At 44.5% G+C, this 26,580-nt stretch overlaps 6 protein-coding genes across 7 annotated transcripts in view; 2 read left to right on the forward strand and 4 right to left on the reverse strand.

Moving 5' to 3' along the window:
* Positions 1-26,580, reverse strand: part of LOC101911108 (histone H2A-IV) — a 232,107-nt gene that overhangs the window by 176,629 nt on the left and 28,898 nt on the right. The window lies entirely within an intron of this gene.
* LOC101919250 (histone H4) lies at positions 4,354-5,259 on the forward strand. The gene has a single exon (XM_027786680.2). The coding sequence runs from the start codon at positions 4,398-4,400 to the stop codon at positions 4,707-4,709; it is 312 nt and encodes a 103-aa protein (XP_027642481.2). The 5' UTR covers positions 4,354-4,397; the 3' UTR covers positions 4,710-5,259.
* LOC114012164 (histone H3) lies at positions 6,417-6,940 on the forward strand. Its single transcript, XM_027786712.2, has one exon. The coding sequence runs from the start codon at positions 6,448-6,450 to the stop codon at positions 6,856-6,858; it is 411 nt and encodes a 136-aa protein (XP_027642513.2). The 5' UTR covers positions 6,417-6,447; the 3' UTR covers positions 6,859-6,940.
* LOC129784681 (histone H3) lies at positions 7,070-11,550 on the reverse strand. 2 transcript variants are annotated; one of them, XR_008747687.1, is made up of 3 exons: positions 10,836-11,550; positions 8,906-9,017; positions 7,070-8,427 (listed from the first exon to the last, which is right to left on the reverse strand). XR_008747687.1 is itself a non-coding variant. In XM_055807338.1 (1 exon), exon 1 carries the CDS (start codon positions 11,397-11,399, stop codon positions 10,989-10,991), a length of 411 nt encoding a protein of 136 aa, XP_055663313.1. In that variant the 5' UTR covers positions 11,400-11,550; the 3' UTR covers positions 10,119-10,988. The 2 variants fall into 2 exon arrangements, 1 of the variants encoding a protein (XP_055663313.1); XM_055807338.1 differs by lacking the exons at positions 7,070-8,427; positions 8,906-9,017 and having other exon boundaries at positions 10,119-11,550.
* Positions 12,588-13,339, reverse strand: LOC129784686 (histone H4). The gene has a single exon (XM_055807343.1). The coding sequence runs from the start codon at positions 13,296-13,298 to the stop codon at positions 12,987-12,989; it is 312 nt and encodes a 103-aa protein (XP_055663318.1). The 5' UTR covers positions 13,299-13,339; the 3' UTR covers positions 12,588-12,986.
* Positions 24,760-25,516, reverse strand: LOC101910757 (histone H1.10). Its single transcript, XM_013299104.3, has one exon. It carries the CDS (start codon positions 25,504-25,506, stop codon positions 24,826-24,828), a length of 681 nt encoding a protein of 226 aa, XP_013154558.2. The 5' UTR covers positions 25,507-25,516; the 3' UTR covers positions 24,760-24,825.

The raw sequence follows: 26,580 nt of genomic DNA on the forward strand, positions 1-26,580 counted from the left end.
CTGGTACATGGTTGTGCGAGAGAAAAACCCCATAAAGTGTATTTTGCAATTCTATCACAAACAGTATTTCTTTGAAAGGAACCCTGAAACATCTAGCCTGGTGAGGAGGGAGTGTGAGCAGTGGCAGGGCCACATGAGTGCTTGGGTGTTGGTGCCTGCCAAGCACAGCATTCCTTCAGAAGCGCATGTACAGTGTCACTTCCTGCAATCTGCTGATGGAGACTAATTCTCTGATGTTGTTTTCCATGAAGAAAATGCATCCAGCTCCTGCTGGTTTACAGTGTAACACAGCAGTGATTGAAACAACATGCACTTGCCCTTGCCAGTAGCTGGCATGGCACAAGGGAAGCGAGACAACTTCTGGAAGATTTTGCTTCTCTGTGGATCATCTGATCTGTAAGAAGCCATGCTGTGCATAGCAAACTGCATCCTCAAAGGTCAGTCCAGGCTCCTGGGCTACAACAGAGGTCTCATCTTGATTTATCAGTCCCTGTGTAGTTTCTGAACTTGGTAGCAAGAAAAAGGTTGGAAATTGTCCATGTCAGGGCTGCAGGCCAGCCCTTTCTATCTTCGACCAAGAGGACCCTTAAACAAAAAGGTGAGAATAGGACTCTCCGCTCTGACTGTCTCAGTGGGCAGGGAAGGGGGAGAGGAGAGGTGAAATTAGTTATCAAAGTGCCAATCTTTAATCTCAATTCACAACCACAGTCCCACCAGATCTTTTATAATATCTATCAAACAGATAGACATGATCAACACACTGGGAAGCTGATACCTGTAACATTTAAACATCAGGTAATATTGTTTGCTGTTTTTACTTAAGCAGCATAAACCACTTCTGCAGCTACAGCAAATCCACAGATTCAAATAGTGACTTGGACCTTGGTCTCAAGATAAAAGCTTTCTGTGCTTAAAAACTTTTTTACCAAAATCATGGGGGCTGCTTGATCTCGGTAAGCACAGCCCTGTAGCACGGCTTACATGCTGAACTGAAGGTGGAGTATGTGGGTACAGGGATACAGAGAATGAGGACCACTGGGATAGATTTAGAAGCTTGAAGTGTGCCAAAGAAGTCAGATCTTGCGCAGTTTACAGTCTTATGCCCATGGAGAGACAAGTGCCAGCTGACCACATCTCTGTGCTGTCAGATTTGAACAATCTCCAGCAAGGTTCTTTTAAATATTACTTGAGAGTTCAATGTTTAATACCAAATTTCCTTATTGAGCATACTTCACATTACAAGGGTTTTTTATTTCGTGAAGTGATACAGCAAGGTAGTGAAATCACATCACAAGCATAATATATCATTTGCAATACACAGTTGAATTACAGTGCAAACATGATTCTCATTAATGGTGTCCATATGCTCATTGTCACAATGCTGGGGCCTTCCCAGTCTCTGGGAAGGAGTGTGCTGGTTGAAACCATCTCAAGCCCGTTGCTCTCTTCAAACTTTATTTGTTGTTTAATACTTTATGTCAGGCTGAGACACATATACCCTGCCACCTCTCCCCACCCCTCATGCTGGTCTGGCTTGCTCAGGAATACATTAGTTGTGAGCTGTCTGAGGGAACCCGATGATTCACTGATGCAGCTTTCTTATATAGAACCATGGTAACTATCCAGTCTCCCTGGTGTGAAGTGCAGCTTTCTTCACAGTTCATTATTCCTCAAGCTCATTGTCTTTTTGCCCTTCTCTGAGTGATCCTTTACTGTGGGGGTGTGCTGGTGTGTCAAACGTACCCAAGTTTTTGGTACAGGGCAACGATTTGTTTCTTTCCTCTTGATAGTCCAGATGAGATCTATTATGTTTTCAGCATGGCAGATCCCAAGAGCACGGTAACAGTGCAAAGCAGGGAGGGGTCTGTACAACCTGTCACATTCACAAAGGACAGATAACAATTCCATTTTGCCTTTGAAAGTGAGAGACAATATTTTCAACAGGGAATGAAGCACCAGCTGCCCGTGAGTGAAAAGCACGAGGAATATGAAAACCTGTCCAATACCCATCAAAATTCAGAATACCTTTCCAGAAGTTTATTCATATATATTCTTACAGTATAATGTCTGACAGTAAAAATTTTGGCTAATATTCATCTAAAACTTGTAGCCTGAAATTCTATTAACATTTCATGAATGATGTCTTTAAAGTCAGGATTAGACTAATAACTGCATATTCTAAATACTCACCCTGAGGTTATTGACACAGACACAGTAACCTACAGGAGTCCTATCTTATTGTGCTAGACTTGAAACCTATGAAAAAACATCACACAACTACCTCGAGGATGCAAAACCAGAATATAAGCAAGGCAGCTGAAAACTTTTAAACAAATCAAAAGTGGAGTGTAAAAATCATGGAGATAGTGCCTCTGTCTTGCAGAATTAAATCTGTCTCTATTCCATCTTGTTGTGGATGTGTTCTTAGTCTATATATGTGCAAAATGGACAAAAACTTAAGTGCTCTTGCTTGAGCACTGCCCCTAGTAAGTATGTGTAGGGTTGAGGAGCAGAAAGGGAGGGGTATTCAAATTCGGTGTTCTGCCACTAGTGAGCAAAGAAAAGAGAATAATAGTTAAAAAACACCCCAAACTATTCTGGAATCCTTCTTTAGGCTACTTACAGGACAGAAGGGTTGGATTTGTTTACTGTTTTGTGACCTGACAGTTCTGTATAAGCAAGAACTATAGCAAACATAATACATTTTTTAAGTCCTAGTATCATACTCGGTTCACTTGTTCACTCTTCCCAGGTAAAGAAAGGAGGTATGCTTATGACTACACCAAATCTAAGGAGACTCTGAATTGTATATGCATTCCTCTGCACCTCTGCAATGGGAACCACAGTTGCTACAGCCTAGGTAAAAGCTGTGAATGCCTCTGCTAGGTGAACTATAGTGATTGATTAGAAGAGTTCGGTGAGGGTTGCATCATAATAGAAGAGGAGAAAAGAATAGAACATTCCCATGTTTCTTCACATACTCTTTTTCTGAAATGATGCAGATTAACTAGGGAGAAGAAAAATTTAATCTAAATCATATTTGTTGTCTTTTCAAAAAAGCCCTCGACACTCAAAGAGACATAAATTTGATATTGACCATGAAAACATCTAGGGACGGTATTAGAAACAATATTTGAGGTGTCAGGATAATGAACTCCTCTTTTAAGTTTCTAATATGACCATAGACAGCAAAACATTCCTTTGGTTTTATAATGGAGAGTAATACCATCATTATTAAATAGACCAAGAGAAGCTACTCCTTCCCCGTTTAGTAGCATAATAAATATAAACTACTTATTATACGTTCTAATATGGCACAATTTTAAAAAAAGAACATAGAAATTATGCCTGCATTTCCTACATAAAAGGACAGAAGAAAATAAAATTATAACCCTTTCTATTTTTTCCATTAAAAAATGGAAACAGTCATTAGATGTTGGTCTAGTAGTTATTCCAGCTCAAGATTTTCTTATACTGACATTTATGATATCCTTAGACAAGGATTGCTCCTTATGTTCATAAATATTATTTCAAAATCTCGTCTGTTTCCAGTATAGATTTAGACCTATGAAACAGCAGCTAAGGATTAAAAAGCTTAATCTGCAGTACAAAAGAAAGGTGGTTTTGTTTACTAATGAAGATAGTAGAAATTCAAATCTATAGATATACTAAAGAACATTTTGTAAAAGCTAAGCAAAAATTTCCCAGAACAGTAACTCCAAATGAGAAAAATTTGTAAAAGTCTAAATCTACTATAAAGGTAATAATATAAAATATATTCTATTCTGCCTTCTGGTTAATGTGTGCTTACAGACTCAAAATTATTTATGTAAAAGTTGGAAGAGAGTATCACACTTCATATTTAAGAAATGGGAAGTGAAAAGTGCAATACAAACCCTATATATTAGAAAATCTCACAGCAAATTCATCCCAAAATCCAGTAAGATTTCAAAACATTAAGAATTACTGAAGAAAATGTTATAAAATTCTGAATACAAATAAAACGGTTAATGAACAACAGCAAGAACATAATGAGAATTTAAAGTAATTCAAACAAATCCAGTTATTGCAAGAAAATAAAATACACACAAATGTGGATCAGAAATGGATTTATACCCAAGGCGCCGGGGTGGGTGCGGGCTTTCCAATTCTTCCGAACATGTACGTCGTTGGGATTTTTTTGGGGGGCAGTGTAATTTTTTTATTGACTGTGTAGACTTCATAGCACTGTAAAACAGGTAACATCAATCCACCGTGATATGTGACAGAGGCAGAAAAAACGGTTGGGAACCCCGCCCCTCCGTGCTGCAGTCCTCAACCAGGTCGGCTCCCTGCGCATAAAAGCCGCCGCTCCGCCCCGGTCTTGCTACACTCTCTCCCCGCGACTCAGCAGCAGCATGTCTGGCAGAGGCAAGGGCGGGAAGGGGCTCGGCAAAGGGGGCGCCAAGCGCCACCGCAAGGTGCTGCGCGACAACATCCAGGGCATCACCAAGCCGGCCATCCGGCGCCTGGCGCGGCGCGGCGGCGTGAAGCGCATCTCGGGGCTCATCTACGAGGAGACGCGCGGCGTGCTGAAGGTCTTCCTGGAGAACGTGATCCGCGACGCCGTCACCTACACCGAGCACGCCAAGCGCAAGACGGTCACGGCCATGGACGTGGTGTACGCTCTCAAGCGCCAGGGGCGCACCCTCTACGGCTTCGGCGGCTAAAAGGCCTTTCATTTCCCGGACCATCTCGAGAACCCAAAGGCTCTTTTCAGAGCCACCCATTTACTCCTTGGAAGAGCTGTGGCATTGTTTCCTTTGAAAGGACACTAGAAGCATCTGCTATCCGACTTCCAAAATGCATTTAGACTGATGGCTGTGGTGTACTGCTGAAAAGCTTTGTACTTCAATAAGTGCGGTCTTTACCAATGAAATTAAAATTAAAACGTTAAGTTGTCTTTGCTTTGTAAAAAGATGGGGTTTTTTTTGTGTAATTTTTAGTTTCCCCTGCGAATGTTGTACCCGCAAAAAAAATAATTGCAATGCTCTTTGTAAATGGACCAGTGTTATCTTTGCCTTTTATTTAGTTTTCAGCGATATAAGTGTAATTATCTTGACCATTTAATGTCTTGTACTCCAGAATTGTCATTTAACTGAGAGTAGATAATCCACCGCATGGAAGAAGGGGAAACCAATTTATGACTAAGGAAAAATACTGAAGTTGCTGTGAGATTAAGGTATTTCTGCTATTTCTAAATAAATTTTACTACACTCAGTCTTCAGTTGCTTGCAAGTGATTTCTTGGGGTTTTTTTTTTTCTAAAAGCTGTTTCAGGAATAAATCAAATGTAGTTTTCTAGAGTGTATATTTTGGGGAAGGGGCAGAACCATGAGCAAAGATTATGACCCTGGGAACACATTTCAAGAAAACTTGTCAAAAGAAGCCTTGTGCAAAAGTTTTTGTCATTCTTGCACCCAGAGGCTGCTCTGGCTGTGGCTTCTGAAGCATTGGTGTTCCATTTCCTTCATCAACGGAGGCTATAAAAACTACAAAAACAGTTTTTCAGGTTTATATAAAGCTGTCGCTAGTAATTGACCACTTGCAGACAAGTGATCAATAAATTTTCGTGGTTGCTTCTGGTTTTTTTTGCAGACTAAATGAGTAGGAGTAAATTAGGTAAGACAATAATTTTGTACTCCTTTTTAAGCTTTTAACGTCACAAGTTCATTGTCCAAGTATTCTCAAAGTTGCAAACTGACTTGACTTCATGTACAATTTCCTAGAAAAAAGGAAAACAAAATGAGAAAAATAGTTCAAATTATGCATCTCGTTTGCTACATACTTGTTTAGAACTACAACCCTGCATTACAGGAATTCTTAAGCGTCTGTCTCTGGTTTTTGAAGTACCAGACTACCTTTCCCTTGCGGTTTTCAGGATAATGTGCCTGTTATGGTACAACGAGTTCTATACGGCATTGAAGACACTTTTTAATTCTTTGTAGTCAGGCCACCAAAAAACCCCCGCACAAAACAACAACCAAACGGGAAAAGAAAAGAAAAAAAAAAAAAAGGAAAATAATTTGCGCTTTTAGGAACAACCCCTGAACTGGAGCCTCCACACGGCTCTTAATCTGTCAGGAGCCTGGAGAACAGGGAAAGCCAGAGAAGCGGAAGAGATGCGAGCGCTGCGTCTGCAATACCCGCTGCCCCAGGACTCGGACTCGCACCGCGGGAGCTGTGACTGGGCGCGGGGGCGCAGTGGGGGTGGGGGGAAGTGGGGGGGAAGGAGGCAGCGCCGAGCTCAGTTTCCTCCGGCCTAGGCTGGGATTTCCGCGGCAGCCAATGAGATCGCGCTTCTTGACGTCCAATCAGCGACGAGGCGGCTCGATATATATCCTGGCGCTGCGAGACCTGCTACAGCCGCTTCTCGCTCCTCCGGGAAGGGTTTGGTAGCTGCTGCGCAATGGCGCGGACGAAGCAGACGGCGCGTAAGTCGACGGGCGGGAAGGCGCCCCGCAAGCAGCTGGCCACCAAGGCGGCCCGCAAGAGCGCGCCGGCCACGGGCGGCGTGAAGAAGCCGCACCGCTACCGGCCCGGCACGGTGGCGCTGCGCGAGATCCGGCGCTACCAGAAGTCGACGGAGCTGCTGATCCGCAAGCTGCCCTTCCAGCGGCTGGTGCGCGAGATCGCGCAGGACTTCAAGACCGACCTGCGCTTCCAGAGCTCGGCCGTGATGGCGCTGCAGGAGGCGAGCGAGGCCTACCTGGTGGGGCTCTTCGAGGACACCAACCTGTGCGCCATCCATGCCAAGCGCGTCACCATCATGCCCAAGGACATCCAGCTGGCTCGCCGCATCCGTGGAGAGCGGGCCTGAAGGGGCTTTTGCCGTAGCCCCTCCACAGTTCTAGCAGACGAGACAGCCCACACAAACCCAAAGGCTCTTTTAAGAGCCACTCCATGCACACAAAAGAGCTGTAGCACTGGTTTTAATTTAGAAATAATTTTTGAGTGTAGCACTGATTTTATGTCCCCAGTTCCTCTTTGTGTCGCGGTGGTTTTAGTGTATTATCCCATGTTTTACTATGTTTTCTCCATGTAAATATTCATCTTTAATAAACCCCATAAGGCTCTACATTTCCTGCTCTGCAATTCCCTGGATTGCAAATACCAAAGGATAGTAACAGGCACTTTTTGAGCAGTATGTGTAGGAGAGAGACAAAACTGGACACAGGGAGGGCTCGGAAGTCAATGTATTAGTTTAAGCTTGGTCAGCAGGGAATATCAGGCAGAAAGGATTTTTTTTTTGCATTATGAGTGCACTGGACTCAACTGGCCTTGATGTAGAAGGGAGATGGCACACACTTCTCTGTCTGACATGGGCCTGGGCTCAGGAACTGCCTCTAACCTCGCCTAGCTCACTGGATCTGGGCAAAAGTGGAAACTTCCCATAGTCCACTGAAATTCTGTTTGTGTTGAACCTAAGGCATTAGGTTTTACTGGGGGCTACCACCTTGCTCCAAAAATTGTTAACCCCGGGAGCAAGAATATGTCTCAAAGAGTCAGTTTTGAGACCAGTCTCAATTATGTATGACCATGCCAAAGAAGCAGGTCACATGAGTCTTATTTCTTACAGCGCAGAAACATGCCTAAAAAGACCACGAAACTGACTGAAAAGTATTGTACACAGGAATAACTATCAAGTTTTTCTGGATTTTTTTTTCTATTGATAATATAAAAGGAGGTGGAGTGGGGGTAAAAACTGTTATCTATTTCCTGAGGGTTTTTTTAGAAGGTTGGTGTTGGTGTTTGTTTTTTTGTGGGTTTTTTTTTTGTTTTTCTTTTGGAGCAGGTGGGGAGGTGGTTGGACTGGGATATTTTTAATAAGAGTTTCATTAAAAATTTAAGGTGGAAAATTGTGGTTTTTTCCAATGATTGTACATGTATTTGTTTTGAATTTGCACTCCCCCAGGTAGCAATCACATGATTTTATACAGTCAGAAAATACGCTGAGTTGTCAGATTTCTAGGATTCTTCAGAAAAGTTACTGGCATGATTGTGTATGTATACGTGTGCGCATGCAGCTTTCAGCGTTCCTCATAAGGGTCCTTCCAACCACCTTTGCTTGAATTGTTGCTGCAACATGCATATAGGAATGACCAGTCTAACAATAACCTGAACATTAAAATAGGAAGTTAAAAATTAGGCCTCAGATTCATAACAGGGAGTAGTTTCTCATACTGTTTTGGGAAACATCTTCCTATCTTTCCCCCATCTGTAAAATGCACCATTGGTACCTGGCGTGTAACAGTCTTGAGTGCTGGGCAGCACTGAAGGGTCCTATTAGAAGATGACAGTGTCAGTAGAGGCTTCTGAGCACCATTTGTTTTCTCTTAGAGATGCTTGCTCCATTATAGACACAATCTATCAGACAGCACCTGGATGCCTGAGGAAAGAAAGTGGAAAGACTTCGTCAATCTTGACTGAAGAAGTCTACACTAAGTTTTTTTGGGGGGTGTCTTTCCCCACACCTTTTTTTTTCCCTCCGTATAAAGCCCCTTTATGAGTTTGTTGATCTTCATGGCCTTATTTTGAAACTAGGTTTCGATGGAAGTAGAGATCTGCACTGTTACCGAGTGATGAATGGAACAACTGTGCAGTTTGTAATGAACACAGGAGTGAGTTAGTCTGTGTTTTTATCTTTCAAACACAATGAATGTGTGTTTTTCAAGACAGACTTCACCTCTACTTGCATGTAAATTAAAATCTTTTCTGGGTTTGAAGTGAATCAAAATAAAAGAATCCCAAATTATACAGAAAGAAAATATTAGCATGTTTTGTAACTGAAGTTTTATGCTATAGCATAACTAAGATTTCTCCAGTTCTTGTGAGGAACCTTGATGTGAGAGAGATTTTTCACTTACAGCCTGGGGAGTAAAGGAAACCTTCCAATAGCCCATAAGAGTTGTGTTCTTCTAAAAGAAGCCAGATGACAAAAGCATAATTTCAGTCCTTGCTTCAACTTCTTCAGTTGTCCTAGAGCATATCTAATGTTAGCAGAGGGAGCGGTGGAAAGACCTCTATCGTATTGCTAAGAAGTACCACCTTGTTAATGCTGTAAGATCCTACCCAGTTATTTTTAGCAATTTTACTAGATAACACTGATACAAGACCTGGGAACTCAGACAAGATATTAACTACTTACGTGTCATGATCAATAATTTCTTCATCCACTTTTGAGAGTGAATTCCACTGTTTAGTAACAGTGAGGGCTTCTTCCAGAGCCTGGGTGTGCATTAAAAGTGAGCATCAGTTTCTGTTTCAGTAAGCTAGTGACCTCACTCTATTTATTTACAATTGTAACAAGTCTGAGGTTTTAACCATTTTAACACTTGCTAGCCTGGAAGTGGAGCCTAGATACAAAATCCCTTCAATTAATTATACAAGGCCAATGTGGACCAACAACTAGAATCAGGACAGAGCCCACAGAAATCTGGAAGTGTAGCCAGACATGTCGTTCATTTTAACAATCTAATCATATAAATAACTTCAATATGCCTTTATAGACATAGTCCCTGTGGTATTCCATCAGGAGCACTTCCACTTTCAACTTTATAAAATTGCTACCCCTTGCTTTGCAACTGGTGATGTACAAAGAGATTAATAGAACCAACTTTCAGCTGTAAGGGAGGAACAACAATTATCTAGTCTAACTGTGAAGTAGTTCCTTTCACTTGATCTCTTATATTGTATTGTTGGAACTGCAAAAAATGGAGTGATCAGCTGAGATGGAATATGTGTCTGCTGGATGGATATGGCTGGGTGGTGCATGGGTAGAAGGGACTTGGAAAGAGACAGAGGTGGGTGGATACTGAGAAGAATTAAAATTTGAGTGACAGAAAAGCATATATACATACGTGTATATATATGAAATATACACACATATATATGCGCATATGTAAATTCGTACCTACATCATTATACTATGAGTATTTCTTTTATCTGTAATGTTTTACCTCCTGTGTGATGTTTCTGAAACACACCCTATGAAACTTCTGGCAGGGCTCACCGGGTTCATCTCCTTTGTCCTCTACCACAGCCTTTCCTCAAAGTCATAAATCAAGCAAAGAAAGTTAATAATATAAATGACAGACCAGTTTATTGAATTCCCCATTTTTATCCCTTGCATCAGGCTTATCATCTTAAGGACTTTTGTTTTCTCCACATAATACATTGAGAGGCACAGCTAAGATCTCTAGTACAGTGTTACAATTTTTGAAGTACATCATGGTAAAACCAATGAGAGTACACCTACAACAAATTTTAATAAAAAGCTGTTTGAAACTTGAAGCTTACCTTGCAATACTAACCTATGTTATGCCTTCCACATTCCTAAGAAGTGAAAACTGCACTGCTCCAATAAAACTATAGAAAATAAATTATTTTACTGGAATTATCAAGTCTGGGGAGGGGAGCAGGGAAAAATTACAGCTACACTCTGTCTTATTCCGCTTTAAAGTTTAAAGCTCTTGCAATGCTTACCAAGAGTATTTTTTATTTACCTTATATATACACTAACATTTCTGATTTATTAATCTCAGTTACTTATTCTGTAGAGCTAACTAGATATTTCAAAGCCCCTCACCAAAACAGATCATAACACTGCTGAAAAAAAATCAAGGAGTGCAAGGTGACTGGTTAGGAAGGATAAGTAGTAGCACATTTTCTCTGGAGTTGTGACATCTTAGTGCAAAGTTCTCCTAACAAGTGCAAAGAGAAATCAGCTGAGCAGAGAGCAGCAGAGGGGAAAAGTCGTAAAGTAGTAATACTTACAAAAGAAAAAACTTACATTACCTGAAAAGAGCTTTAAAATTATTCAGTCCTTTACATAAATAGAAAAGGCCGTGTCACAGCTCTCCTGTGTAACTTGGTGGCTCTTAAAAGAGCCTTTAAGGGTGCAGAGATAAAAGTTCCGGTTCACAGAGAAGGGACCCTGGGGCAGGAGCCTCAGGCCCGCTCTCCGCGTATGCGGCGTGCCAGCTGGATGTCCTTGGGCATGATGGTGACGCGCTTGGCGTGGATGGCGCACAGGTTGGTGTCCTCGAAGAGCCCCACCAGGTAGGCCTCGCTCGCCTCCTGCAGCGCCATCACGGCCGAGCTCTGGAAGCGCAGGTCGGTCTTGAAGTCCTGCGCGATCTCGCGCACCAGCCGCTGGAAGGGCAGCTTGCGGATCAGCAGCTCCGTCGACTTCTGGTAGCGCCGGATCTCGCGCAGCGCCACCGTGCCGGGCCGGTAGCGGTGCGGCTTCTTCACGCCGCCCGTGGCCGGCGCGCTCTTGCGGGCCGCCTTGGTGGCCAGCTGCTTGCGGGGCGCCTTCCCGCCCGTCGACTTACGCGCCGTCTGCTTCGTCCGCGCCATCTCTACGAGAGGAACGAGCTGGCTCCAAAAACCACTGCTGTGGATTGATTACACGCTGATACCATAGCCCTTTTTATATCATGTTCTCGTCCCCGATTGGCTGAGAGCGATGCGCCTTAATCATTGGATACTTTCAAATTTGAAAATCCCGCCTCGAGAGCGCGCCTAACTACCAGCCGCCCACCCTCCCCCCCCCCCCCCCCCCCCCGCCTTGCCCTCACCGCTGTTACCCTTGGTGTTGCTTATTTCTTATAGCAGTTATTAAAATCTATAGCAAAAATGAAAACCTTTAGCGGACATTGTTTAAAAGGGAAACAGGTACGTGTAACGTATGTTGATCCGAACCCGAAGATTGTTTTATTTTTCCCTTCTAATCAGCTGAAATTGATCTTTGAAAGTAGTAAGTATCATAGAGCTTTTCTCATTAGAAATACTTATAACAAGGCTTTCTTTTTTTTGTTTGTTGGGGTGTATGTGTGTGCGCACGCGCGGGGTGTTGTTCGGTTGGAGGTGTGTGTGTGTTTGTCTGTCTTTGTTTTACATAGAGTAACTTTAATCTGTAAAGAGTAGAAAGTAATACCGTAGCCTGTATGGGAGTGCTTTTAGGTTGAGAGGAATTCCGCATGGAAAGTGCCGTAATTCAAGTGATAGCGTTTTCAACGACTTTGTTGTTCAGCAAGCAACAGTCTGGAAATAGTTCATACGGAAAGAAATTCAGACTTCATCGTTCACAAGCTTCTCATCCTCCCCACTGCGTATTTCCGCTGTTTTCTTAGCCGGGAGAGTTGTTCTTAAGAGCCCGAGTACAGAAGGGTTTTTCGGCGAAGGGAAAAATCGTGCTTACACTGGAGATAAAGAACGGCTTTGACTCCCGGAGCCGTAAATTGAAAGCAGCAGGTTCCTAAGCTTTACCACACCGGACGCACAAAGAATAACGGACGACTCCCTAAAAAACCCACCAACTTTTAGAGGACAGATGAGATCGTTCCGGTATTTAAAAGCGTATGAGAAAGGGCTCAGGGGCCGGCTAGCTGTGACACTTCCCACCCCGCGGCTGTACGTTTTCACGTGCCGAACATCCTTACAGGTATTAACACAATTTAAAATAAAAATACCGCCTACTTCTGCTGCTTACGTAATGACTGAAAAACACAGGCTATGAGAAACGTCCGCAGGGCGATGCGTAGCTGCCTGAGCCAGGCGAGTTTACCAAGTATCAGAACCACCAGTTTAAGAGTGTGTTATTATTAAATGCTTGTCTTTACTGGAGAGCAAGTTAAAATATCTAGGCTTGCTAGATTCCAATGCTGTTATCGATACTGAAAATCAATAAGCTTCGTATGTTCCCCAATATATCAAACATAACAATTATGTAATTTTAACAGCATCATGCATTTAGTTAGCCTGTACTTAACCAGAATTTTTAAAAAAAATTAAATACATAAGATAGCATGTAGGGAAAAAAGTATTAAAACCGTTCACGTTCTTTTACCAGCTTTGACGCAACACAGCTCTTTTCCAGTTTAAGTGGGTGGCTCTGAAAAGAGCCTTTGGGTTCTCGAGATGGTCCGGGAAATGAAAGGCCTTTTAGCCGCCGAAGCCGTAGAGGGTGCGCCCCTGGCGCTTGAGAGCGTACACCACGTCCATGGCCGTGACCGTCTTGCGCTTGGCGTGCTCGGTGTAGGTGACGGCGTCGCGGATCACGTTCTCCAGGAAGACCTTCAGCACGCCGCGCGTCTCCTCGTAGATGAGCCCCGAGATGCGCTTCACGCCGCCGCGCCGCGCCAGGCGCCGGATGGCCGGCTTGGTGATGCCCTGGATGTTGTCGCGCAGCACCTTGCGGTGGCGCTTGGCGCCCCCTTTGCCGAGCCCCTTCCCGCCCTTGCCTCTGCCAGACATGCTGCTGCTGAGTCGCGGGGAGAGAGTGTAGCGAGACCGGGGCGGAGCGGCGGCTTTTATGCGCAGGGAGCCGACCTGGTTGAGGACTGCAGCACGGAGGGGCGGGGCTTCGTGCTGGCTCCCCCGAATCTCCCCGCTTTCCCTATCGCGCGCCCCGCTAGCACAGAAAGGCGGGTTCCTGTGAGTTTCCGTTCCCGCGGCACAAGTGGTTCGGTGTTGATGCCTTTTTTGGGTACGTTCGGGGTTTTTTCGGATAGTAAAGACATTGGGTCTGTGTGTGTAATAGTTCATAAACTTTTAAGAAAACTTTCGTACATCGTGATCTTTTAGTACTAAGACCTCTATCATAAAAAGGTATCCCAGTTACTGAATCACTTAAATTACTTTTTGATTTTTTTATGCAACTCTTGTTTTAAAATATGGGTACGTGTTAATGAATTGCAATTTGAGCTGGTTGCGTAGATTGTCACGTGTAGCTACAGTGTTTTAAACTGCTGCTCCTCATGTTGGAGGTGGGTTTCTTTTTGGGTTTGGTTTGGATTTTTTGTTTGTTGGTTGTTTTTTTGTTTGGTTGTTTGTTTTTTTTTTTCTAAATGGAGCATCTTGTAGCAAAATCTGTCCATTCATGTTTCTGAGAAATTCTACCCCTCCTGAATTTCTTTCTCATGTCCATTTCTTGCCCTTTCTGAACTTTACCTGAAGGAGAGTTTAGCAGTAAAGGTATGCTAATCGAGAGTTTACCCCTTTAGGTGCTCATACTCCACTCTTTTTTTTTTTTTTTTTTTTTTTTAAAGTAAAGCAGTTCCTTTGGAGAATTATTTTTACAGTACTTTCTGTTCTTGTGGTGGTATAGACAATAATGTGGCTTTTTTGATAGCATAGACAATAACGTGGCTTTTTATGGTGATTAAAAAATATGTAAAAAGAAGAATGGTTTTGTCATTCAGAGGAAGGTGTTCAACTCTGTGCTTTATTTTAGGGACAAAAATCTTTTGAGGTTTTACGGTTAAAAAGGAGAAACAGTGTTTAACAAAAATCCTTCCTAGCTGGCTTTTGACCTGAAAAAAACTCGGGGAAAGCGAACGAATTTTTCAGTATTGAGCGTTTGCTGCCCTCTCATGGACGTTGTTTGGTTATTTTTTTCCCTTCCAAACTAAGCGGCTTTATATAATGTATCCTTTCATAAAGATACAATATAACATTAGCCAGTAATCAATCTCTATCTTAGCATACGCCAAAGATACAGATGTTGCACCTGCTAGCAGAGAAATCACTGTTCCAGCGGCCATTCACTGGCAGATGGAAATAATGTAGCCTGCCATGTTATTTATGCACAGTCTTTCCAGTTAAACCTCAAAGGAAACCTAAATGGGGGAAGACAAATAAAAACCAACCAACCAAAAAAAAAAAAACCAATGCCAAACCATCACCAACAAACAACAAACCAAAACCCCAACCAACTCCCAAAAAATACAACCCAAGACTCTGAAGAAGACATCCTAAAGGCTCAGACCAGACAGTATCCTAGGTTGGGGCATGGAGATAATTCTTTTGTACAGTGGGGATGCCACGGCTAACTTCATGGTGCTCTCTCTCCTAAGGCCAGTTTGCCCCTTCCAGGAAGGGAAGTTCAGGGACCATGACTGGACTGCAGTGGGATACCAGGCCACTGTGAAACTGAGCACTCTGTAGTCGGGTCCTCTGTTATTCCCGGGAGATTTTGAGTGTAAGGTAGCTGTATCCTGCACCGGTAAGGAGAAGTACCTCGTGTAACATTTGCTGCAGGTTTCATTACTCTCTGAGTGCACAGGCAAGCCCCCAAGATGTTACTATCAAGGTACTTTAGCATTACCTGTTGCAGAGCTCCCTGAACCCACTCTGCTATGAAAATCTAGTTATCTGGTCTGTTCAGTCCTTGGGGATCTGTTTCACGGGTCCCCTCTGGGAGTTATTACCACTTGCAGACACCTTACATGAGGTTGCCAAACAATCCTGGGCTTCACCAGATCACCTTCCCAGGCAGTCCCTGATGAGTTGCCCAGTTCTGGAAAGCTGAAGTTTTGTTTCTGGTTTTGTGGGGGTTTTTTTGTTGTTTTGTTGGCTGGGGGTTTTTTTGTTTGTTTTGTGTGTGTGTGTGTGTGTTGGGGGGGGGGGGGGGTGTGTTTGTTTGTGTTTGGGGTTTTTTTGGGGTTTTTTTGTTGTTTTTGTTTTTAATGGGATAAAGTAATTTAGAGCTTCATACTATAACCCTGCTCCATAATAAGCTGCTTCTTCCCAGGAAGACTACATATAATATTTCCCTGTCTTCTGCTGTCTGTGCCCTTTTCTCCATCGTCACCTTAATAAAATGTCAGAATCAATTTTGATTGTTTTAAAATGTGTAGATACCTACTTGTTCACAGCACTGTTTTTTGAGTCATGACCGAAATTACCTAATAAAGTGAAGGTAGGTTAGAGCCATCTCTTCTTCTGTTCCAGATGATTCCAAATTATACATCAAATTTCATCTGGTCTGCTAGCTCTGTCTGTTAAAAATAAACTAACTCTGGATACAGCCTTTGAGCCAATTCACTATGCATTTAACAATCCATGCATCAGATTTATACTTCTCCAATTTAGAGGTAAGAACATTGTGGGGGACCATTCCAAAGGCCTTACAGAAATCTAGGTAGATGACACCAGTTTCTTTTCCCCTATCCACTGATGCAGTCACTCCACTGCAGGAGGCTGTAGTCAGGCATGATTTGCCATTGGTGAGCCTTATTTGCTGTCTCTAATGTCTTCCCTGCCTTCTATATGCTTCAACATAGCTTCCAGGAGGATCCATTCCATGACCTTACCAAGCACTGAGGTGAGGCTGACTGGTCTGTAGGCCCCAGAGTCCTCTTTATTATCCTTTTTAAAAATGCCTGTGATATTCACTTTTCTCCAGTCTCTGAGAACTTCACCTGACTGCAATGACTTTTAAAATACGTTGAAGAGTGGCTTAGCAGCTACATCTGCCAATTCCCTCAGGACCCTGTGATGCATCTCCTCGGGCTCCATAGACTTGTGTATGTTCATGTTTTTCAAATGGTCTCAAACCTGATCAGAGAGGTTTGAGATGAGGATGCAGGGGTCCCTCCCTCAAATGATGGTAGGGACTTCATTCCCCCAGTCCCTGCCTTGAAGTTCAATGATTTGAGAGATTTGGGAAGAGTGATTGCTAGTGAAATCTGAGGCAAAATAAAGTGTTGAGTATCTCGGCCTTTTCCATGTCAGTTGCTACTAGTTCTCCATCATATTTGTCAGGGGAAGGGAGGGGGGCATGTTTTCTTCAATCTTCCTTTTCTGAGAAAAAAAAACACAAAGAAAACAAAAAAATTTTTACTGCCTTTGTGTAGCTTACTTTTCCTGCCCAGGCAACTAGGATTTTTTGAATAGTTGTCACATGGACTACTTCGTCAGCTTTTCTTTGACACTAGAGAAGAGGAAATGTGTCTAAAACACACCTGCTTTTCATGAAAGAAGCCTCTTGACTCAGAAGTGCACAAACTCACCAGATCTGGTCCTGACAGGAGAGAGATGCTGGTAATAGTAAAGTGTTCTCTTTGATTGAAGGGGAAAAATATTTCAGCAGTTAAGAAGCAAGTGGCCAAAGGCAGGTAGCCAGGGAATGGGCATAAAATTCTGTCATGAGAACAGCTACAGTGGAGAAAACAGAGAATCAGCAAAGAAATGCAAAACACCACAGTGCTGATGGCAATGGCAATGTACATTTTTACTAGTTCAAAGTCCCAGATTTGGCTGGGAGAGTTTATTTCTTCTTAGTAACTAGTGCAGTGCTGTGTTTTGGCTTTAGTGTAAGGAGAGTGTTGATAACACACTGATGTTTTTAGTTGTTGCTAGGTAATGTGTTTACATTACATACAACTGAGTATGCATATGAAGTATACAGACCCAGTATATATAGCCTTGGTTGACTAGTGCCAGCATACACTGGTTGCTGAAAGAATAACAGGAACTCCTTTTTTATGGTTAGTGCAGGTCCTGACATATGCTTTGTTTACTTCTATTGTTTTCAGTGTTTGATGAGAATAATAATCCTATTATTATTTTCCTACATTTCATTTTTTCTACAGATCCTGGCAGTGCAACCCCGAAATCATTGAAAAGCAGACCTTGCACTCTTTGGGAAAAAGCACCAGGGTTTCACTGATGTCCCAGGAGGAGGCCTACCAGAGTGATGAACAAAAGTCACATGGGAATGGAAGTGCAAAGAGATAAAAAAAAAAAATATCTGCAAAGTAAAAATCAGAATAAAACACAATTCCAAATCCAGAAAGAGTTGTCCAAAACTGAGTATGGAGAGTGAATGGGGATCCTAGGAGGAGTCACACTAGTGACATGTTTTGACAATGTGTTCTGGAGAAGAGCTGGTATCCCCCAGTGCTCAGCATTGGAATGGGTGCATTGTGATCAAGGGAGTAAAAAAGAAACTTGTGGCATGAAAATTCTATTGTGTAACCTTATGAAGTCTAATGTGTCTAAGTTAAAAGTGGTTCTGCTCCTGAACTCAAGCTGGCCCAAATCTGTACTGCCATACGAGGGGCAGAGAACAGGTCTGGTATTAATGATACTCATATCACACTCTTACTTTTGGGCATTCCACACGGGCTGTTCCCACCTTCCTGTCCATACACTGTAGCTGGCTCCCCACGTAGCTCCTTCCTTTTGAGATTCTGTAAACTAAGTCTTGAAATGTACATATTTATATCTATCCATTTATTCAATCCAGGATACTATGAAGAACTTTTTCTCTGCTTTATTTGTTTAGGGTGCTCACTACTAGTGAGGATGTGCAACAACACTATATCCCTGTTTCAAATATCTTTGGACTTAATCAAACATTCAGCCTTTTATGGAAGATTAGCTCACAATTCTTTTTAACATTTGCAGAAGCTTTTTCATAATAGTACTGGAATAGTTTCACTTGAAATAAAACTCCAGCTTTGATGTTCTTAAGAAGTAAGCCTCTGAGAGAGATCTTTTTATTGTTTTTAGAACCATAGAATAATTTTGGTTGGAAAAGACCTTTAAGATCAACCCAGGACTGCCAAGTCCATCATGAAACATGTCCCTAAGCACCCATCTACATGTTTTTAAATATCTCCAGGGATGGTGATTCTACCACCTCCCTGGGCAGCTTGTTCCAATGCCTGACCACCCTTTCTGTGAAATTTTTTTTCCTCATATTCAATCTAAGCCTCCCCTGGCATAACTTGAGGCTGTTTTCTCTTGTCCTAGCACTTGTTATCTGGGAGAAGAGACCGACCCCCATCTGCCTACAACCTCCTTTCAGGTAGTTGCAGAGAGCAGTAAGATTCCCCTTGAGCCTCCTCTTCTCCAGACTAAACAACCCCAGTTCCCTTAGCCTCTGTTGATAAGACTTGTTCTCTAGACCCTTCACCAGCTTTGTTGCCCTTCTCTGGACATGCTCCAGCACCTCTACGTCCCTGTTGAAGTGAGGGGCCCAAAACTGAACACACTATTCGAGGTGCGGCCTCACCAGTGCCAAGTACAGGGGGACAATCACTTCCTTTGCCCTGCTGGCCACACTATTTCTGATACAAGCAAGGATGTTATTGGCCTTCTTGGCCACCTGGACACACTGTTGGCTCACATTCAGCTAGCCATGAACCCCCAGGTGCTTTTCCACCAGGCAGATTTCAAAACGCTCTTCCCCAACCCTGCAGGGTTGTGTGAGGTTGTTGTGATCCAGTTGCAGGATCCAGCACTTCTCCTTGTTGAATGTCATACAATTGGCCATAGCCCATCTGTTCAACCTGTCCAGATGCCTCTGCAGAGCCTTCCTTCCCTCGAGTACTGCCCCCCGAACTCGGTGTTGTCTGCAAACTTACTGAGGGTGCGCTCAATCCCCTCATCCAGATCACTGTTAAAGATACTAAACAGAGCTGGCCCCAATACTGAGCCCTGGAGAACACCACTTGTGACTGGCCACCAGCTGGATGTAACTCCATTTACTACCACTCTTTGGGCTCAGCCATCCACCCACCTTTTTACCCAGTATAGACTATATACCTATCTAAGCCATGAGCAGCCAGTTTCTCCAGGAGACTATATACCTATCTAAGCCATGAGCAGCCAGTTTCTCCAGGAGAATGCTGTGGGAGACTGTGTCAAAAGCTTTACTAAAGTCCAGCTAAACAACATCCACATTCTTTCCCTCATCTGCAAGGTGGGTCACCTTGTTGTAGACTGAGATCAGGTTCATCAAGCAGGACCTCTCTTTCATAACCCAGGCTGGCTGGGCCTAATCCCCCAGCTGTCCTGCACATGCTGCATGACGGTGCTCAGGATGATCTGCTCCATAATCTTCCCCAGTACTGAGGCCAGGCTGACAGGCCTGTAGTTTTCCAGATCCTCCTGGCTGCCCTTCTTGCAGATGAGCGTCATGTTGGCCAACCTCCAGTCTTCTGGGACCTCCCCAGTTAGACAGGACTGTAAATGATTGAGGGTGGCTTGGCAAACTCCTCCGCCAGCTCCCCCAATACCCTTAGGCAGATCCCATCTGATCCCATAGACTTGCACATGTCTAAGTGGAGCAGCAGGTCACTTACTTTTTCCTCAGATACCACTGGGAATTATTCTGCTGCTCCTTGTCCCTGACTTCTAGCTCAGGGGGCTGAGTACCCAGAGGGGAGCTGGTCTGACTGTTAAAGACCGAGGCAAAGAAAGCATTAAGTATTTTTCCTCATCCTTTGTGGCAATGTTCCCCCTGGCATCCAACAAAGGATGGAGATTATCCTTGGCCCACCTTTTGTTTCTAATGTACCTACAAAAACACTTTTTGTTATCTTTTACAGCAGCTGCCAGCCTCAGTTCTAGCTGGACTTGCACCTCTCTAATCCTTGCCCTGCATAACCTCGTGACATCCTTATAGTCCTCGAGAGTTGCCTGCCCCTTCTTTCAATGGTGGTAACGTCCCTTGCTTTCCTCTGAGTTCCAGCCAAAGCTCTCTGTTCAGCCAGGCTGGTGGTCTTACCCACTGGCTAGTATTTTGACACATGGGCACAGCCTGCTCCTGCACTTTAAGACTTCCTTCTTGAATATAGTCCAGACTTTCTGGACCCCTTGTTTTCAAAGACAGGCTGAGGCCATGCAGAATAAACTCTTACTTTCACATGAGAACTACAGTTAAAGACACAGAGATACACAAAAAGCACAGGAGTAACAGAACCCATTAACAGAGAACAAAGAGATAAATACATGTACAGAAAATAGCTAGTTTTGTGGTAATCTGACGGGCAATCTGGCTTTGTGGTGCCTAGCGCTGCAACCCTATAACACAAAAGTCTTCATCAGTGATTTATTATTGTGTAAGGAAGTACTTTTACTTCAACAGAATTATTGCCAGGTTGTTGAGAGTCTGTTTTTGTACATGTAGACCTTTACCTAACTCATGGATTCATTTGCTGTTATTTTCTTTCTCCATTTCTACTTCCAGTGCTGGAACATCACAGATTTTTATTATCACAATTTACTAAGAAAATCTGCAAAATGAAAGTTGATCTTATGGAAGAGAAAACAAATAAAAACAGGTCTTCCTTGCAATAATTTGAAATTCTGAAACTTTTTTGTTGTTGTTGTTGACCTTACTCCTAATTTTTGAGCAGCTTAGCATTAAAAATCATAAAGGGCATCTGTGTATTTTCTGCCAAAGTATGGCTGCTCACTAAACATTATCCTTTTTTTGCCTCCTGTTCAGGTGTGTCTTTGACTACCAGCAGCTCAGTTCTCCATGTCAAATCGTTGCACAGAATCACTGATCAGTCTGATTCCAATCCAGTTCCCAGGTCAGAACTATTCACCAAAGACAATGTGTTTTGTGTCTGATATCCTAAAGTTCTGCTTTCCATATTACCTGTGTTCCAGGCAGTGGTACTCACATTCCTTAGAGTCTGTAGTGTGGGGAAATGTCCATGCAGTGAAGTCATTATAAAAGTTTAAGAAATCTGCTACTCATCTCAGAATATGCATTAGGCTGAGCACTTTGCAAATGTGGAACAGGCTAGGGACATGACATAGCCTATATAAAAAAGTTCAATAAATAGAAGCTGCATGGCCATGGAGATGGCCTGTCATATAATACAAATGCTTTGTTAGAATCATATTTTGGGATATTAATGCAATCCCTGATTGTGATAGGAAATGTCTGGGAAAGTTCCTGCTCATTCGTTCTCAGAAAAGGACACCTAGCTAAGCGAGAGATGGAGATAAGGGCATGATGGGCAAGGAAGATGTTCCTTGTAACAAATGTACCCAAGGTCCAGAAACTGACCTGTTCACCAACACTATCAGAAGACAAAAAACCATTAGTCCCTCTCAGTTATTTTGAAGTTTGATTTTTCATTATGAGCACATGTCCAAAGTCCTTTTCAAGCTGCCCATCTTAGCACATGACACATCCTGGAAGATTCTGAGCAGAGCTTATCTTTTTTTCCTTCTTTCTCCAGTTTCACAAAGCATCTTAACAGGTTTGAGAAAGAATTTAAAGCCCAGATGGCCAAAGAGGATGTCATACAACAAAGTGAGGTGTATTCCCTTTCCATTGCAATCATAAATCACACAGTCAAACCTAAGCTCAGCAGATTAGCTAGAAATTTGAACCATGACAGCAGAATAGTATACCATGATTTTTTCTTAAGATATCAACTTCTCTGATGACCAGGATATAAAACTGCTTAAGTAATGGAGAATGGCCTGTTGAAGATGGTGTGGGACCCTGAGGGACACATAGTGATTGGACACTGTGGCAGTGACTCTGTAAATTGAAGATAAGTTATTTCTGAAGGAGAATCAGTCTGGAGCGGTGCACATCTGCTCCTGTAGCTGAGAAGAGCTGGCATCCACAGGGCTAGCAGTGCAGAAGCTGAGGGGGAAGAAGGATGAAAAATTATGAATTAGGGGTACTAACCAATGTGCCAGTGGTGCAATTGGCATAAACATGACATTACATGTGTCCCTGAAAGCTGATTTTTCTCAGGCCATTCTTGCTTTTTTTACACAGCACTCTTTCCAGTTGGGAAAAAAAAATCCAGTAGCTACCCATGTTATGCTGTCCAGCTCAGCTTTACAAGTTTAACAGGACTTTTTTATTTGATGTTGATTTTGTCCCTGTACTGAATAGCATACCCACTGAAGCCTATATAGCTAGTCCATTCAGTGTTCCTTACACATAGACTTAATTTTTGTAGTATGGAAGATTCTCTTACATTATTTGGCAGCTATCTCCTGCTAAGGACTATTAAGTCTATTTAGCTGAAGCCACAGCTATGTAGTCTTTGCCTGTAAAAAGTATTATTAGACTGGTATTAATGTACATAAGGCCAGTGATCTCCATCATCGCTTACATTCAGTAACATACTAGTTTTCTAAATCTCAGCTACTGCAATATCAAAAGTAACTGAATTTCCTTTAAAAAGTTATAACTAATTTCAGTTTTCCCCTCTTACCTCTTAGAAAAGGGAAAGAAACGCCCTGATGACTCCCCCAAGTGAGCAGGGAAGGTAAGTTGCAATAGGCCAAGAGTGAATGGCTGTCATTACCTGGACTTATCCCAGGGCTATCCCACCGAGGTCAATTCAATTAGAAGGGATATGTGTGATACAGTTCTGCCCATGCTACTAGGTTTTGCCTTTTCTGGCTCAGATGTAAAAATATTAATCATGAATATCAGGTTTGCTACAGCAGCATACCTGCTGCTTGACTGCACCCAGTCAAGGTCTACTCCCCTCCAACTACTTGGAGCAGGCTGGAAAATTGCAGTTGACCCACTCACCTTGGGTCAGTGCACCTTGTTGGGTGGAACTCTGAGAATTAGTGGGAGTGACTACCAACACCCTCCACTTATGGCAGCCTTGGTAGGAGCATCTCTATCCTAAATAGTGGCACAGCCCACGGGCTCAGGAATTCAGGCTGTCAGGATGAAGGGGTACAGCTCAATACTTTCAGGAAAAAAAAGTGGGATATGTATGCAGGTTTGTATGTTATGGAGGAAGAGGTCAAAGCCAAGCAAGGACTGAAAACTCAGACACACCAGAAGAGGCAAGGCAGACAGAGTAAAAGCAGTGTTTCAGGAAGGTGGTTTAAATATAAATTTAATAATATTTATATAAATAAACCCAATTAATGATCAATTTAATTAAACATAAAAATAAAACTACTCTGTTTTGTATTTATTTCCCATTTAGTACAGAGATTTAGGACACCGACAGTCTTTGTGACAACGTTAATACCGGCAAAGTCCAGTCCCACCATTTGTCCTCCAGACTGCTGGGGCCCCGTTCCTGGGTAATCCATTCAGATATACGAAGTTAACAGCTACGGACTTGAGATCAGCCGTCTTTGCTGACCGCTGAGCGGATTGTTCCACGAAATTTCCCTTTCTCCTGTCCGCTGGGGAAGCGGTGGCACCAGCACTGCGACTAAAGTGAGGAAAGGGCCTCCCTCCCCCCGTCACTTCTCCCTGACTGCTTCTTACTGCAGGCAGAGTGAAGGGCATCGCTTCAGCGCGGTAAAGGCGACAGAAGGAGGGTACGGTCGAGTCATTGGGGCAAGGAGGTGGCTGCAGGGTCGAGGGAGACACGCGGGAGGCTCTGGGTCGGGTTCCTACTCCGCCGAGCGTTGCTCCCCAGCCTCTCCGTTGCAAAAATGAGCCCTCGGCACCCGGCTAAGAGCCGAGCCCGGCAGCTCCCAGGCGCAAGAGGCTGAGAGCCGAAGTCGGGGACCAGCGGGCAGCACCAAGGACGCTCAAAAGGCAACCCCCGACACCCGCGCCTCCCGGACCCCGCTCGCCTTGCCATTTCCAAGGAAGGAAACGAGCTTGCAGGAGGCAGACGTGCTCTGAGAGTGAAAAAACCCATAGGCAGGCGAGCACGTCCCCAGGAAGTTCATCAGCTTCTTCCGCTGAGTGAAGAAAAGAACCGGAGCATCAGTTTAACCCGGGAACCGCCACAGCCCAGAGTGGCGGCCAATCCGCGCGCGGCGCGGGCTTTTCGGAGCCAGCCGGCCGGTCGGAGCCGGGGGGGGCCTCCGAGCGTCTCCTCGCCCCCCGGCTGATCGGAGACACCACGGGACCCCAGCACCTCGCCCCCCGAAAGCCGGGGTGCCGTGACCGCTGCCGAACTTCCACAGGACTTCGGGCTCACCGATTTCTTGCGGCTAACCGGGAAGCTATTTGCATCCACACCCGCGGGTATACGCTAAGGAGTTGTGCCGCCGGGAACCACCGCAGTACGGCTGTCCGCTCCCCTGAAAAAAAGCGCGGAAGTTTGAGCTGTTTCCACATCGACCATAATTAAGCAAAAAGCAGTGCCGAGTAAAGGAAGTTGCGCACGCGCGCACACACACACACACGCGCAAAGCGTAAGAAATGGCATTTCAGCTCTTTTTGGGAAAGTTTGGGTGGCTCTTAGAAGAGCCGTTGGGTTTATCTGCAAGACAGACGGGATTTTTTCAGCACCATTTATTTTTTCTTTGGGGTCGCCTTCTTCGCCTTAGCCGCTTTCGGCTTGGCCGCCTTGGGCTTGGCTGCTTTGGGCTTCACCGCCTTCGCTTTGGCCGGGCTCTTCGCGGCTGCCGCCGCCTTTTTCGGCTTAGCAGCCTTAGTCGCCTTCTTAGGGCTCTTGGCCGCTTTCTTGGCCGCGGCAGCTGCCGGCTTCTTGGCTTTCTTGGGGCTCTTTTTTGCTGTCACCGCCTTCTTGGGCTTCTTAGCGGCGCTGGCGGGCTTCTTGGCAGCCGGCTTCCTGGGCTTGGCCGCGGCGGCCCGCTTCTTGGGGGCTTTTTCCTTCACTTCGCCAGGCTTCTTGTTGAGGCGGAAGGAGCCCGAGGCGCCGGTGCCCTTGGTCTGCACCAGGGTGCCCTTGTTGACGAGGCTCTTGAGCCCCAGCTTGATGCGGCTGTTGCTCTTCTCCACATCGTAGCCGCCGGCGGCCAGCGCCTTCTTGAGCGCGGCGAGGGAGAGCCCCTTGCGCTCCTTGGAGGCGGACACGGCCTTGGTGATCAGCTCGGTGACGCTGGGGCCCGCGGGCTTGCGGGCCTTGGAGCCGCCCGCCGCCTTCTTCGGCTTCTTGGCGGCGGCAGGCTTGGCCGGGGCCGGAGCGGCGGCAGCCACATCGGGCGCGGCAACGGGAGCGGTCTCAGACATGGCACCTCTACGGTATCAGCACGAACAATAGCGGCAGCTGCCGCGCGCCCCCTTTTATAGCAGCGCCGCGCGCACTGATTGGTGCGGACCGCCCCGCCCCGCCGCCCGCCGCCGCGCCTGTTGTGTTTCTTCCCGGTACAAAAATGACTTTTTCCTCCCGAAATTTACAACCGGTGCACCCCGTTTCTTCCCGGGCGGGGAGCAGGGATTGTGTGCTACCCGTTAACGGAGTTTCCCGTCGGAAGGAGGACAAATGAGGCAAAAGTGACCCCAGAAACTCCTCAGCGTGGGGCCGCTGAGCCCTCGGGAGAGAGAAACTTTCCTTTTACCTTTTAGATTAAAAGTATACCTTGGCATAAATGAGCACAGCCGGCCTGAAATCCTGTACTTTAGAAGGTCCTCTGCAGAGCAGGGAAAAACCCGGTATGGTTTGAACGGGTTTTCTCAGGATAAATTGATATTAAACCCGAGGAAGTAACACAGCTTCGGCCCGTGGTGGCGAACGCGGGGGCAGAGATGGCTCCCTCGGCCAAGCCGCGTCCCTTCGAAATCGCTGAATGTGCTCAGTGTCCCTTCCGCGTCCACGGTGTCTGAGCTAATGCCTTTTGGGGAGACGTTTCTGGTTTAGCAGCTCCGTGTGAAAGCCAGTGTAACTTTACGTCTTCTTAAGTATTTCAATGGAACAAAGCACCTACGTGCCCCTCTGAAGGCTGATGCTCCTGTCATTGGATCTTTACTTAGTCGCTTTCGTTTGTTAAATTCAAAAGTCAGGATAGTTTCAGTAGTAATAGACCAGATTTGAGCCTTAAAACGTATAAAAACTTTGCATCGTGATTTGTTAAAATTGATTGGGGAGTAGAATCTGGGGTGTAATGAAATTTGAACAGGACGGGGATTTAAAGGTGGAAATCCGGTTAGTTGAGGGTGTGTTCTGTAATTAGGACACTTTGTTATGCAAAACTGATTTCTCTGTTCGAATGAATGAATGTTGATGTTGTGTTTTGCTTTGATAACAGCATCTGGTGATTCACGACTTTGTTCCTTTCAAAAGTAAGATAAGCATTTAAAACTTTT

This window comes from Falco peregrinus, chromosome 6 (assembly GCF_023634155.1).
Source record: "Falco peregrinus isolate bFalPer1 chromosome 6, bFalPer1.pri, whole genome shotgun sequence".
Lineage (NCBI taxonomy): Eukaryota > Metazoa > Chordata > Aves > Falconiformes > Falconidae > Falco > Falco peregrinus.

Excerpts from the sequence above, each read along its gene's own strand:
- LOC101910757 (XM_013299104.3), bottom strand. The coding sequence starts at position 25,506 with ATGTCTGAGACCGCTCCCGTTGCCGCGCCCGATGTGGCTGCCGCCGCT.
- LOC129784681 (XM_055807338.1), bottom strand. The coding sequence starts at position 11,399 with ATGGCGCGGACGAAGCAGACGGCGCGTAAGTCGACGGGCGGGAAGGCG.
- LOC129784686 (XM_055807343.1), bottom strand. The coding sequence starts at position 13,298 with ATGTCTGGCAGAGGCAAGGGCGGGAAGGGGCTCGGCAAAGGGGGCGCC.
- LOC101919250 (XM_027786680.2), top strand. The coding sequence starts at position 4,398 with ATGTCTGGCAGAGGCAAGGGCGGGAAGGGGCTCGGCAAAGGGGGCGCC.
- LOC114012164 (XM_027786712.2), top strand. The coding sequence starts at position 6,448 with ATGGCGCGGACGAAGCAGACGGCGCGTAAGTCGACGGGCGGGAAGGCG.